This window comes from Leptopilina heterotoma, unplaced genomic scaffold, assembly GCF_015476425.1.
Source record: "Leptopilina heterotoma isolate Lh14 unplaced genomic scaffold, ASM1547642v1 Lhet_183, whole genome shotgun sequence".
NCBI lineage: Eukaryota > Metazoa > Arthropoda > Insecta > Hymenoptera > Figitidae > Leptopilina > Leptopilina heterotoma.
Window position 1 is genome coordinate 1,258,413 of NW_025110901.1, and position 13,289 is coordinate 1,271,701.

The 13,289-nt window shown below is 25.8% G+C and overlaps 1 protein-coding gene, 1 long non-coding RNA gene and 1 other non-coding gene across 3 annotated transcripts; 1 reads left to right on the top strand and 2 right to left on the bottom strand.

Moving 5' to 3' along the window:
• Positions 1-3,733: 3,733 nt before the first annotated feature.
• On the bottom strand, positions 3,734-11,246 carry LOC122500270 (annulin-like). Its single transcript, XM_043609121.1, has 10 exons — positions 11,136-11,246; positions 10,531-10,883; positions 9,776-9,908; positions 8,770-8,999; positions 8,002-8,315; positions 7,631-7,900; positions 7,372-7,451; positions 6,970-7,114; positions 4,582-4,891; positions 3,734-4,143 (listed from the first exon to the last, which is right to left on the bottom strand). Exons 1-10 carry the CDS (start codon positions 11,203-11,205, stop codon positions 3,835-3,837), a joined length of 2,214 nt encoding a protein of 737 aa, XP_043465056.1. The 5' UTR covers positions 11,206-11,246; the 3' UTR covers positions 3,734-3,834.
• LOC122500275 lies at positions 4,031-5,544 on the top strand. Its single transcript, XR_006301452.1, has 3 exons — positions 4,031-4,163; positions 5,072-5,374; positions 5,441-5,544. It is a non-coding gene; the product is annotated as an uncharacterized LOC122500275 (long non-coding RNA).
• On the bottom strand, positions 6,225-6,343 carry LOC122500402. Its single transcript, XR_006301471.1, has one exon. It is a non-coding gene; the product is annotated as a 5S ribosomal RNA (ribosomal RNA).
• Positions 11,247-13,289: the final 2,043 nt, after the last annotated feature.

Here is a 13,289-nt window from a genome sequence, read left to right on the forward strand (position 1 = left end):
CTGTAAAATAAAAATATATTATTTTAACGACATTTATTTAAGGATGTTTTTGACCGTTTTGTATCAAATTATATTGATGAATATGTTTTCTGAAATTTTTTTTACTCATGATAATAATAAAAAATAAACAAATAATTACAAAATAAAAAAATTATTAACAATGAAATCATTCTTTCCATTTTATAATCGATGCAAAATTATACAAAACTTTTTATTTTGTTTTACTGTTTTACGTAATTTTGAAGAATTATTGAATTTTTGCTGCAGACAAAATTACAATTTTAATAAAAAAAATTTGTTTTTCTATTGTTATTGAGAAATTTTTATATTTTTCTTCCTCGTAAAAAAACTATTTTTGTATTAAATTTATTTCAAAAATTTTAATAAATTTCTTCAAAACAATTAAATTATTTTCAAAAATTTTAATAAAATTCTTCGCAAAAATTAAATTATTTCCTTAAATAATAATATTTTTCTTCGTAGAAACTCAATTATTTTCAAAAATTTAACTAAAATTTTCCACAAGAAATGTATTATGTATTTTCAAAATTTATGATGAAATATTGTTTAAAATGAGATTTCGCTTATTTTCAAAAATTTTAACTAAAATTCTTCGAAACAATTTAATTATTTTCAAAAAATGTTATAAAATTATGAGTACCAATTGAATAATTTCCTATTCAAAATTATAATAGTTAAGTACAAAAACTAGAACATTTTTTTTAATAAAATTGTTATTTTTTAAAATTATAAAAGATACAATTTTAAAATTGTAAAGAAATGGATTTGAAGAAAAGAACTTTTTTAAAAATTATTAAAAATAATTCATTTTAAGAATTTAAAATTAATACAAAATTAAAGAAATTCTTCGCAAGAATTCAATGATTTTCGATAGAAAATAATTAAAAATATATTTTGTAAGACGTTCTCCACTTGTGTTTTTTTTTTTGTTTTTAGTCCTTGAATTTTAATTTTTTTAATTTTGAATTAAATATGTTTTTAAATTTTTTATTTAAATTTTAATATGATTTGATTTTTAATTTATAGATTTTTGGAAAATGTTCTTGCAAAGAATTTAGGCAAAAAATTTGACAATAATTAACTTCCATCGCACAATTTTATTATTTATGAAATAAATCGAATTCTCGTGAAAATTAAATTCTTTTGAAGAATTTCGTTGAATTACTTTTAAACTAATGGAGTTTCTTTCATAATTTTAACTGAAAAATTTGAAAGTAATTAAAATTTAAGAACAATTTCTTTTAAGTTTTTAAAATAAATCGTGTTTCTTATAATTAAAATTAAATAATTAATTATTGAATTTCATTAAAATTTTTAGAAAATAATTAAATTCTTCTTAAAATTTTATTCAAATTTTCTAAAATAATTTAATTTAATCAAGGATTATTATTCAAGAAATTTTATTAAAACATAGAAAATAATTAAATTCTTTCGAAGAATAAATACTATTAAAGTTTAATTGACAATAATTTAATTCTTTCAAAAAATTTCTATAATTTATCGAATGTAATCAATTTTGTTAATAATTGTAATTTCAAATTTTACCTATTTAAATTTTATTAAAATTATCGATAGAAAATTAAACTCTTTTAACAAAATTTGTTAGGATTTTTGTAAATATTTAAATTCTTTTCAAGAATTTGTTTCCAATTTTTTAAAATAATTGAAATTCTGTAAAGAATTCAATTATTTATGAAAAATAATTAAATTCTTGAAAAGAATTTGTTTCAAATTTTTGAAAATAATTGAAATCCTCCGAACAATTTTAATATTTAATAAAATAATTGAAATCATTTGCAAAATTTTATTTTTTATGAAAGTATTTGAAATCTTTTAAAGATTTTTATTAAAATTTTTGAAAAATAATATAATTGTTTCGATGAAAATTTAAATTCTTTCAAGGAATTTAATTATAATTGTATTTGAAATAATTTAATTTTTAGGAAAAATTTTATTAAGACACTACCAAAATCGAACACTTTTGGTACTCTCTTTGGTTCACAACACAACAAATATAAATAAAACACTAAAAACTCAATTAATAAAAAAATATACTTATTTATTAATAAAAACAAAATTTAAACTTTAAATAATTAACAAACAAAATATAAAAGAAACATAAAACAACTTGACAATTTATTGATACCTACTCATTAAAATATTCTTTCCGAAAAAGTCAAAATTCTGTCTGGCAACAAGAGAAAAACAAACTACAATTTTTCTGACAATCTTGATAATTTATTCCATTTTGTATTTTACTCTTAACTTATTTTAATATTTAATTTTTTAGATTTTGTATAAAATGTTCACTTTTTATATTTTTCGGTTACTAATAGAAATATAATTTAGAAGATATGTTTTCTAATGAGTATAAGAAACGAGTGTAAAAATAATTTGTTTAAAATTCGTAAATTTTTATTGAAAATATACAAATTAAATTTTTTCTAGATTTTGTATGTTACTTTTTTTGTTTGCATAAATGTATTAAATAGAAATTACAGAAAATAGTATTCCATATTTAAAATATATTTTATAATCTATTTGAGAATACTTTTTCTTCACGTTTGAGATCTTTTGACATTTTATCAAGTCTGTGTCTTAAAGTGAAACTTTGGTCTATAAAATACAAATTCTTTCTAGACAATATAATTAATATTAATATATTAGAATTTTAGTTATGAATACAATTGGTCTATGTTTTTTTAAGTATACACTGAAAAGAAAGAAAAATTATATATTTATTAAAATTATTTTCCTTCTTAATCAGTGTATAGAGCGAGGCACACAATTATCTGATATTTTTTTGAATTATTTAAAACAATTACTAATTTTTTCTGGCTAATAATTATTTTATTTATTCATAGTCCATACCTTTCGGTTTCGGACCAACTTCCGGATTACATCTTACATATTCTCTTATCAAGTTTTCATATTTACGCAAAACATAAAAACCGTACATTTTGTTCAACTCCACACAATAAAACATTTTATATCAATAAACTAAAACTTAAATCCTAAAATAAACTATAATAATACAAATTTTATGTAATATAAAGTTCAAATTGAAAAATTGATATTATAATTATTTCCACTCCTTTTAAATCACTTTCAATAATAACGAATCTTAAATTTAAAATTTCTTTTAAAATATTTTTCTGTATCCCTTTGCCGAAAGTGCTGTCTTCCCGGTCTGATTTGGCTCCGGGAATAGCGACTTTTGTGGCCGGCTCGACAGACCCAACGAGCGCTCTGATTGGTTACAAGAATTTCAACACACGTACATGTTAGCATAGCAACCACACAGACACGTTACTTACAGAGCTCACGTTTTGAAAACAACTGACAGTCATCAAAAAAATGCATGAAATTTCTTATTTTCTTTTATTATTTTTTAATTATTAAATATATATTTGTAAAAGAAAATTTCTTGTTTACTATTTTTTAAATTTTACTTCCAATTATTTTTTACTTATAATTTTTTTTTCATGCCCGCCCCGACCAGCTAAGTCTCGGCTTCGCCTCGACTTTGCAAAAGTCGGGCGGGCAACTTATTGAGCTATTTTATTATTCAAACAATAATTATTTAACGTACTTTCGGCTGGGGATACAGAAAAATTGTATACGACACACGGCCAGAAATTTGGATACCCTAGCGAGCGTGATATATAAAGCCTCGGCTTCGCCTCGGCCTTATATATCACGCCGGCCAGGAAATCCAACTTTCTGGCCTAGTATCGTAATATACTATTTTCGTAAGAATGTAATGAAAAGAAACAACATAAAAAATAGAAAAAACCTTTCTTTTCAGAGAGGCTAATGATTATTTCGATAATACGATTTTGTATATTTCACCATGAATTCCTTGAAACCATCGACATCCGACAATTCTTCGGAATAAAATTTGACAACTATTGTGGCTTTTCCCGAACGATTTGGCATCATTGAGAAGGAGCATTTGGCAAGTTGTCCCGGCCGTACGGGATCTGATAAAACTAATTTCAATTGTTCCGCAAGTCCCGGACCGTCAATGATGAACTTTCCTTTCTTCAATGAAATTGGCAGTGGATTGGAAAATTCAGCCGAGGCTTGGAGCTCGTAACCAACTTTTGGATCGCTTAGTATCTGCAAAAAATAATTTACAAGTTAGCAAATTTATTTATTTATTCTATTTTATATTTATTTATTATAATTTTAAAAATTGAGGCCTTGGATCCAATAACTCGCCCGACGCTCGAAGGCACGCGCTAATACCAGTCGGGTAGCAGTGAGTGGCCCAGAGGCGCTCACTGCTCACTGACTGGCAGTTGCGCGTTCCTCCGAGCGTCGGGCGAGTTATTGGATCCAAGGCCTCAATTAATTAATAGAAAGTTTTTCACTCAAAAATAAGTGAAAAATCCCGATCTGTCTGCTTTTGACCCATTCTAAGTGAATTTACACTTATTTAAAATTTAGAGAGTAAAATAAGTTATAAATAATTTCAGATTCCAAACACTATTCAATTAGTAGGAAAGAAAATAATTTTTTTGAATTCAGGTTAAAATTTGTGGTTATCAATTTTACCCTGACGATAATATCCGGTTTCTTCACTGACACATCATCTTGGGCGTAATATTCATAATTTGTTTCGTGAATTGTTGCTAAACATGAAATTTGGAAATTCGTGTCGTTTTGTAAATGTGGAGAATATTCCTCCCAAGTAACGGGCAAATCAATTGTCTCATCCTGATTTGGTTTCATTAGCATATCGTCGATTTGAATTTTTTTCACATCTCTTCCAAATATTCCTCTATAGGATACAACGTCCACTCGTAAAATTAAATTTACCCGATAATCCTCGTCACAGCTGATATTCTCGACTTTCATTCGAACTCTGAAATTAAAAGAATTATTTTCTTTATTCACAATAATTAATTTATTCTTTATTATTAATTTCCACGATGATTCCAATAAAAGTGTCAAAGGGCTCATTCTCGTTGCCATAAAGTGCTACTTAAGGTCCTTGTATCACAAATAACTATTATTTAAGCCTTTAATATTATTATCTTTGCAGATTCCCCTTCTTAGTATTAAAATCGATATTGCAACTCGGCACAATAATTCCTTCCTTGGATTGAATATCTAGTTTATAAATGAAGAATCTAGCAAAGAGCTAGAATGAATCCCGCTTTCTACCAGAAATCTTAATTCATTTCAATCCATTTGAATTAGTTTTTTTTACTGGGCAGTGAATGATATTTCTATTTAGAAAAGGTACGACGAAATGCAGAAGTTGAGGTAGCTCTACTATTGCGATGCGGGATACATACTCTTCAATTAGCGGTCAATGGGATCCTAAAGGGTTCTAACCTCATCGGTATTATTTCTAATAATAGAAATTTCATAAAAATAATAATTGAATTGAAATTATTTATTATTGCAGACTCAAAATGTCGTCAAGACATTGCGCAACAATACCGGCCTGTTAGCCAAGTTAAATGTGAAAAAGCCACTATTAGACGTCCCAACGAGGTGGAACTTGACAGCAGATATGTTGTCTTCTCTATTGTCTGCAAAAGATTTTTGCAAAACTTTTTCAAAAATGCATTGCTAACCATGTAAAAAGGCAACTTTCAAAATGCAACGGGAAAATCTTTTACCTGGGGATTTCTTTGCAAGAGTGAGAGTGCAAGTTGCTCAAGGGCCAAATAAATAACAATTTAGCATCAAAACTGGTCAATCTGCAGAAAGTACTGCATTCGAAAAAGACGTAAGAAACAATTACTTTTATATAATTGTACGCTGAAAAATATTTATTTGACTCAAAGAACCGATTACTCGTCTATTATTAAATAATTGTATTATTATAATGGGCAAATTGAACATCAGATTATCAGCTTTATTTTAATGTGCGTTAAAATTTTGTTTAGGATATTTTTAATGTATAAAAATATCAATAATCATCGTGAGGAAATTTTAACCTAAAACTGAAAACAAAGTTTGAACATTTTTATCATAAATAAAACTGAGGTTTAAACATTTTTTAAATGCATATAATCATAGAAATAATATTGTACTTTCTAAAACTATTGTTTTAAAAGTTTCTAAGAATTCGAAAAATATCATAAAAATTTAGTTTTCTTACAGAAGTCCTATTGGAGACATGTTAAAAAGGCTTCGGTTATTAAATTATTTATTAAAAGTATTTTATTAAAAAAATAAAAAAAAGCCAACAGCACGCGGTATTCCCAAGCGGTCACCCATCCAAGTACTAACCGCGCCCAAAGATGCTTAACTTCAGTGATCGGACGAGAACTGGTTTTTTCATCGTGGTGTGGCCGTTGCCTGTGTACTCAAGTGTAAAAGTTCCACATTAGTAGATGGGCAAACAGTATATACTTTTTTCTTGTAAATAACGTCTTTTTCGATTCATGATATTTTATATTATATATTTTTTTTCAGTTAATAATTGAGGATAAGGACGTTAACATTTTGGACCAAGAGAGAAAGAGGAAGGAGGCAGAGAGACAAAAACGATTGGCGAACAACTTCTCCACTTTGGACCAAATATTAAACGATTTTGAAAAAATGTAGGAAATTATTTGCTGATTGAGAATTCAGAAGAGAAGAGTTCAACTGACGTCTAATAGATGTCACTAATTGCTGATATAGTCGAAATCTTCCTTAATTAAGATTTTGAAAAAACTCCTACAGCTAATGGAGATTTGAACGACTTACAATTTTAGGAAAGTCGCAAAACAATATACCCAAAATTGTATCAATTGGCGATAATTGTTCACGCTGCTCAGATGACTCAGGTCAGTGTCGAAAGATTGTTCTCAAGAATGAGATTTATTTTCTCAACCCTCAGAGGAAATCTGAATCCGAGTATGTTGGAGGACATTTTAATTGTCCGAACGAATAAAAATTTTATTATTAAAGACAATAAGGAAATAGTTCTTTCTTACTTACCGGAAAGGTTGTCCAATTACAATATCATCATGTAGATCGAAATTAAATTTAACATCGTTGAAAACTTCGTTCAAATAGTAACTACTAAAGAAGCATTCGCTTTGACGCAACGCCTTTAGCATGATGTCTCTTTCTTCTGTGGTCCCTGAAGGAAAAAGAAAAGCAAAATTCAGGCGCAGTGTGAACTTCTATTTTATTCTTCATCAATTTACTTTTCTCTTCTTCATTCAATTTATCTTCTATGTATTCAATTTGTCAGTTCATTAATTTGGTTTCATTATTTATTCATTAATTTTTATTAATAATTAATAAAAATAATTTCTAATTATTCTAATTAAGCCAATTTTTTATTTGCTTAATGTTGAACTGATTTTTTAATTTATTGATAAAACATAAACTCACTTTCTGGATGTTTATAATTGTCGGTTATGTCTTCTCGTTCCCATTTACCAACAGCTTTTGTACTGATGAATTGTCCAATTCTAGAAATAGCAAAAATAATTATTTTGGTTACTTTTTTAACATCACATTAACATTAATAATTAATTAATATAATATTAATTAATAATTCTTATTATATTAATTTAATTAATTAATGTGTTATTAATATATTAAATTAATATTATAGGTTTAGAATCTTTAGAAAATTTGTAATAATTACGAGTTAATATTTCTGCTGACAAGTTTAACAGGTTGCGAGGGTCCATTGTAACGCCAATAAACCGTATCAGCATTAACTTCGGCAAAGAGGAAAGCAGTATCGCAGGGTTTAAGGATTTCTCCATTTTTCACTGCATAGACTGAAGCTGGACCACAACGATAAACATCGGAACTTAATTCCTGTGGCGTGGCATCAATCGCTTGCCAACCTGAATATTTTGTACCTAAATCTAGTCTCTTCATCCACACCTCATTCCATACGTGATAATTCCTATTTCAATTTTTAATGACAAATTTATTATTTTTGTTTGGCGAAATTTTTTTTCTTCCATTTTTTGTATATATATATATTTAACATTTTCTATTCATTACCAAACGGAATCGCTGGAAAGTTCCTCCATTATTTTTCCCTGCTCATCGACAAGGCGATCGACTGTTAAACTACCTTCGGTGTCATGTGCACTGTTGTAATTTGTCACCACTCGACAGGGAATGCCGAGAGTTCGACAAATTGTTGCTAAAACGCCGGCAAACACCCAGCATTGACCGTATTTTACGGACCTTTTTGTTTTGAAATATTCCTGCAAAATTTTTCTCGATCCCAACCATTTCGTTGGTTCCGTTCCGTCCCTATAGTCGTTCGACCAGTTACCAATCAATACACCAAAGTCGTCGTTTTCATTTATCTACGGAAAAAATTAATAATTATTACGTTTTTAATTTTATATTCTGTTATCTTCAATTTTATGAAATTGATTTATTTCCATTTTTTTTAAGTTAATTTATTTCGAACAAAATGCGAGTCATTCTCCTACACCCAGAAAAAAGTTATTTTACTCAGAGCCAACTGGACTTTTTGTTTCTTTCGAATGAATTTTATTTAGTTCGAAATAAGATTTCGTTTGATAAAAATAAATTTTATTTTGCTCAAAATAAGATTTTATTTAGTACAAACGAAAGTTTTGTCTGTGTCGAATTAAATTTTTTATTTACAACAAATAATTTAGTAGACTCTGGGACAAATGTCTTTTATTTAACTCGAATAAATTATATTTGGTTGAAATACAAATTTTTTTCTGGGTGCGTGAACAAAATAAATATGTAAATTAATTGAATGGTAATTTTGCAGGAAAAACTTACGGCAGCCGAAAGACATCTGGTTACGATAATTGGATCATTTCTCAAAGCTGGTCTGACTCCTCCAACGTTTTGCATTAAATATAATGCACATTCAAGAATATTCTCGTCAAATTGAGCATATTTCCAAACAGTGGAGAACATACAGTTGTAAGTACCTCTCCAAATTAATCCCGAATCCATTAAAACATATTCAGCTCGTTCTTTCTCAAGGGGCAAGTAAACGGCATCCTCTGTAAAAATTATTGAATTTTTCTTTATGTTTTTTGAGAAAACATTAAAAGAAACATTAAAAAGAACATTAAAAGAACATTAAAAACATTTTTAAAATTTGAAATTTTTTCTCAATTAGGTATTCACAAACAAATTGTCTCAATCAGGTCCTGGATTTTGATCCTCAGGAGTCGCTCATTTTTTCATATAGTTTTAATTTACCAATTTTTAAGTTTTGATAAAAATAAATACTGGACTGAAAAAAAATATTTTGATCAAATAGTCGGTTTTTTTTATCAAAATTGATATTTATGGTCATCACAAGTTGGCACTTATTAAAATGTCTTTTATTTAAGTCGAATAAATTATATATTTGGTTGAAATTTTTCTATTTGAAATTTTGTTCACAAAAAAATTGTCGAATTAAAAAATTGATTTTTACATGTTTTGAAGATTTTTTTTTAAACAAAAACTTGGTTTTTAGACTAAAAATCTAACTGATTTCAGATCATAATTTTTATATATAAAAACGATAAAAACTTAAAAATATAAAAATAATTAAATTTTGAAAGAATTGAAGTTTCTATTTTTATTAATTTGAAAATTTAAATATTTGATAATTTGATAAATTGAATTCCTCTGTAAAAATAATTATAATGATTAAATATATATTTAAAAAAAAATTAATGTTTAGAATAATTATATTACAACTGAAAAAATTCACAAATAAATTGTAAGCATTTTGTTGTATATCTAATTATTTGTATAGAATGAATCAGAATATCTAAATTTGTACCTGTACACCATGGATTAAACAGTAGATAAAAATGTTCATTTACGCCGGAACTTTCGACATCACCCGAATCTTTATTTCTCGTGTCAATTTCAATTTTCCATTTTCCAATAATTGCATCTGGAGTCGTTTTTATCTGGAAATATATAAAAAAATTGTCGAATTAAAAAATTGATTTTTACATGTTTTGAAGATTTTTTTTTAAACAAAAACTTGGTTTTTAGAATATCTAAATTTGTACCTATACACCATGGATTAAACAGTAGATAAAAATGTTCATTTACGCCGGAACTTAAGTAAAAACTAAGTAATGAAAAAAAAAAAAAAAAAAAACTAAGTAATTAATACTTTTAACTAAGTAATGATTTTTATATAAAACTTATTTTTTCGCTTTCTGGAAATTTTTAAATTCATTCTGTTTTGAATAATTCCTGTTTCCCTTAAATATTTTTAATGTTTTATTTTTTGCAATTTGATATTAAAAAAAATCGAAATATTTTTAATATTTAATCTTTTAAGTCCAAAGCAATTTTTTTCGCGAAATCGAAAGAAGTGAAACAATTGTTTCAAAGATTGTCTTGAACGTTTTTTTTTATTTCCCAAAATGAATGAAAAACGTGAAATTAGTAACATTTTCGTCTCTCAAAATCTCAAATAATTGTTTTCAACGCTACGTTCGGGACATAATTTTTTTTTAAATTTAATATATTTTTAAAATATCGAAACTAAATAAGTAGACTTTAAAAAAAAAAACTTGCCTTGATTTTGATTTCATTTTCATGTGATTCTGCGACAGTTGCTTGCCAGGTGGTATCACTTGATGTTTCATTTCTCCCCAGAACTGGAATTGACACTAATGTCCTCTGACCACTTGTTGTATGTGAGGCGCCGTCCAATTTAAATACTAACGATATTCCATCATTTATCGGATCGTAATTTCTCGATAGTGTGAGATTTATGTAAAATTCTTGACCCCTTCGGACCACGAGTAGCGCCTCCTTTCCAACGCGATTCATTATTTCGTATTTCGATGTTCTGTGAGCTCTGCCATTTTTCACAATCAACGGATTCAGAGCTTTTACTGTCAGAACTCTTGATCTGCAATCTTCATCTGAAATTAGAAAGAAAATTTGAAAGTTTTTTCAATTTTTGTCTTTTCTTTACCAAAAATGTAAAATTAAAAGAAAATAAAATTTTAATTTTATTCTTAGTTTTTATTATATTTTTCTGAAAGAACAAAAAAAAGTCTTAAATACCTTGTCTTTATTTTCGTAATTTATTTTATTTAAATTAATTTTAGTTTATTTATTAGATTTTTGTTTCGAGTTAAGAAAATATTTTTTATTTTTTTTTCAAAACTTACAGTAAGGTTTAAATCTTCTGCGACGATGAACATTATAAATACGATTCCGATTGTAGAATCTGTTATACATTTTTAATCGGGACACAAAACAAAACTTTTTTTAACGATAAGTTACACGATAAGTTCAAATGTAAAGGGAAAAAACGGACTTTTCAAACGAAATGGGTTAAATAGAGTCGTTTATTTCACAAACGAGTCTAATATATATATTTTTGAATTTCATCATGCAAAAAATGACACAGTTTCTATTATGTATTATTCTGTTATCTAAACTCAAAATTAATGAAAAATGAAAAGAATTTTTATTTAACTTTTAAAGTTAATTAACAAATAATTACTTTATAATTTTTCTATTAAGGTTTACAAGTTGTTTATTATTTGACCAATATAGGAAAGACATAAAGAAAAGAAAGAAAAGAATTCTTGAAAAAAATTAATGATTTTTTTGACAATAAATGTTTTGGCACTTGCAATAACAAAGAAATTGGAGTTTAAAAAAAATTAATTTTTTCCTCACCATAATAATAGGAAATAAAAATATTAATTACCAATGAATTCATTCTTTTCATTTTATTATGTAAAACTATCCAAAACTTTTTATTTTGTTCTACTGTTTTACGAAATTTTGAAGAAATATTGTATTTTTGCTGCAGACAAAATTACAATTTAAAGAAAAAATATTTTTGCTTTTCTCTTGTTAGTTGTTACCGAGCAATTTTTCTATTTTTTCTCAAAGAAACTATTTTTGTATTAAATTTATCCTTTCTTAAAAAAGACATGGAGTGGAAAGGTCGAATGTATCGAAAAGTATCGAAGTAAAGAATGGGCAATGAGAATGTAAAATCTTAATAGAAGGGTGTTTTTAAAATTGTTTGTACATGTGAAGGTGGCGCTGCAGTCGTATGTTATTTAAAAAGAGCGCGAATATATAAATTTTATTTTTGTTAAGAGAAAGTACTCATAATAAATCTTATTTTGCATTGTCAAAAAAAACGTCAACATTTCAAATATAAATTAGAAAATTATTAACTGAAAAAATTTGAATATTATTATTAATGAAATAATGGACTTGGACAATGGACATATAAAAACTAGCACCGTAGACGGCCGCTTGCGGCCGTCGGAGGAGCTAGTTGATACAAAAAAAGTCTTCTTCTAATACAAGATTCAAAATTTAGAAAAATTCACTTATTAACAACTTAATTAATTATAATATTTCAAAAATAAACCTACTTTCTAAATCTGAATTGATAAAAATTTGATCTAATTAGAAACAAAAGTGATATGAAATTTGTATGGAAAAAAATATCGAAATTTCGTGAAATTGAATTGTAAAGAAATGGATTTCAAGACTAGAACTTTTTCAAAAATTATTAAAAATAATTGATTTTAAGAAGAATTTAAAATTAATTAAAAATTCAAAAAATTAGAAAAGTTCTTTGCAAGAATTTAATGATTTTCAATAAAAAATAATTAAAAATATATTTTGAAGGACGTTCTCCACTTGTGTTGTTTTTTTTGTTTTTTAATCCTTCGATTTTAATTTTCTTAAATTTTGAATTTATCATGTTTTTACATTTTTAATTTTTTAAAATTTTGAATTTAACATGTTTTTCCATTTTTTATTTAATTATAAATATATTTTGAAAGATATGTACACTTTTGCATTTTTTAGCGGTAATTGCAAATATTTTTTTATAAGTATTTTGTAAATAGGTATTTTTTATTTTTTTTCGTCTTTTTCTATTTTAATTATTATTTATTTTAATGTTTAATTTTTATATTTTATAATAACAGTAAAAAATAATTTATAACATATTCTGAAAAATATTCTCCGCTTGTGTGTATTTTTAAGTTAATTTTGGTTTTAAAATTTTCTTATAAATTTTTTATTCAAAATTTTAATTTGTAATCTGTTTGCAGTTAGAAGTTAGTTGTTGTTTACTTTTTTGTTTTCTAACTTTTTTAATAATTATTCTTTATAAATAATTTCCATTTTTAAAATTAATTTATTGAAAATCATCGAATTGTTGCAAAAAATTTTATCGAAAAATTTGATAATAATAGAATGTCTTCGAAGAATTTTATTATTTAGAAAAATAAGTGAATTTTTGCGAAGAATTTTGTTAAAATTTTTGAAAACTAATTACATTT

Coding starts and splice junctions, on each gene's coding strand:
- LOC122500270 (XM_043609121.1), bottom strand. CDS start 11,205: ATGTATAACAGATTCTACAATCGGAATCGTATTTATAATGTTCATCGT. Junction 7,901..8,001: donor CTTTCCAGCGATTCCGTTTG/GTAATGAATAGA, acceptor AAATTGAAATAG/GAATTATCACGTATGGAATG. Junction 7,115..7,371: donor CAATTATAAACATCCAGAAA/GTGAGTTTATGT, acceptor TTTTTCCTTCAG/GGACCACAGAAGAAAGAGAC.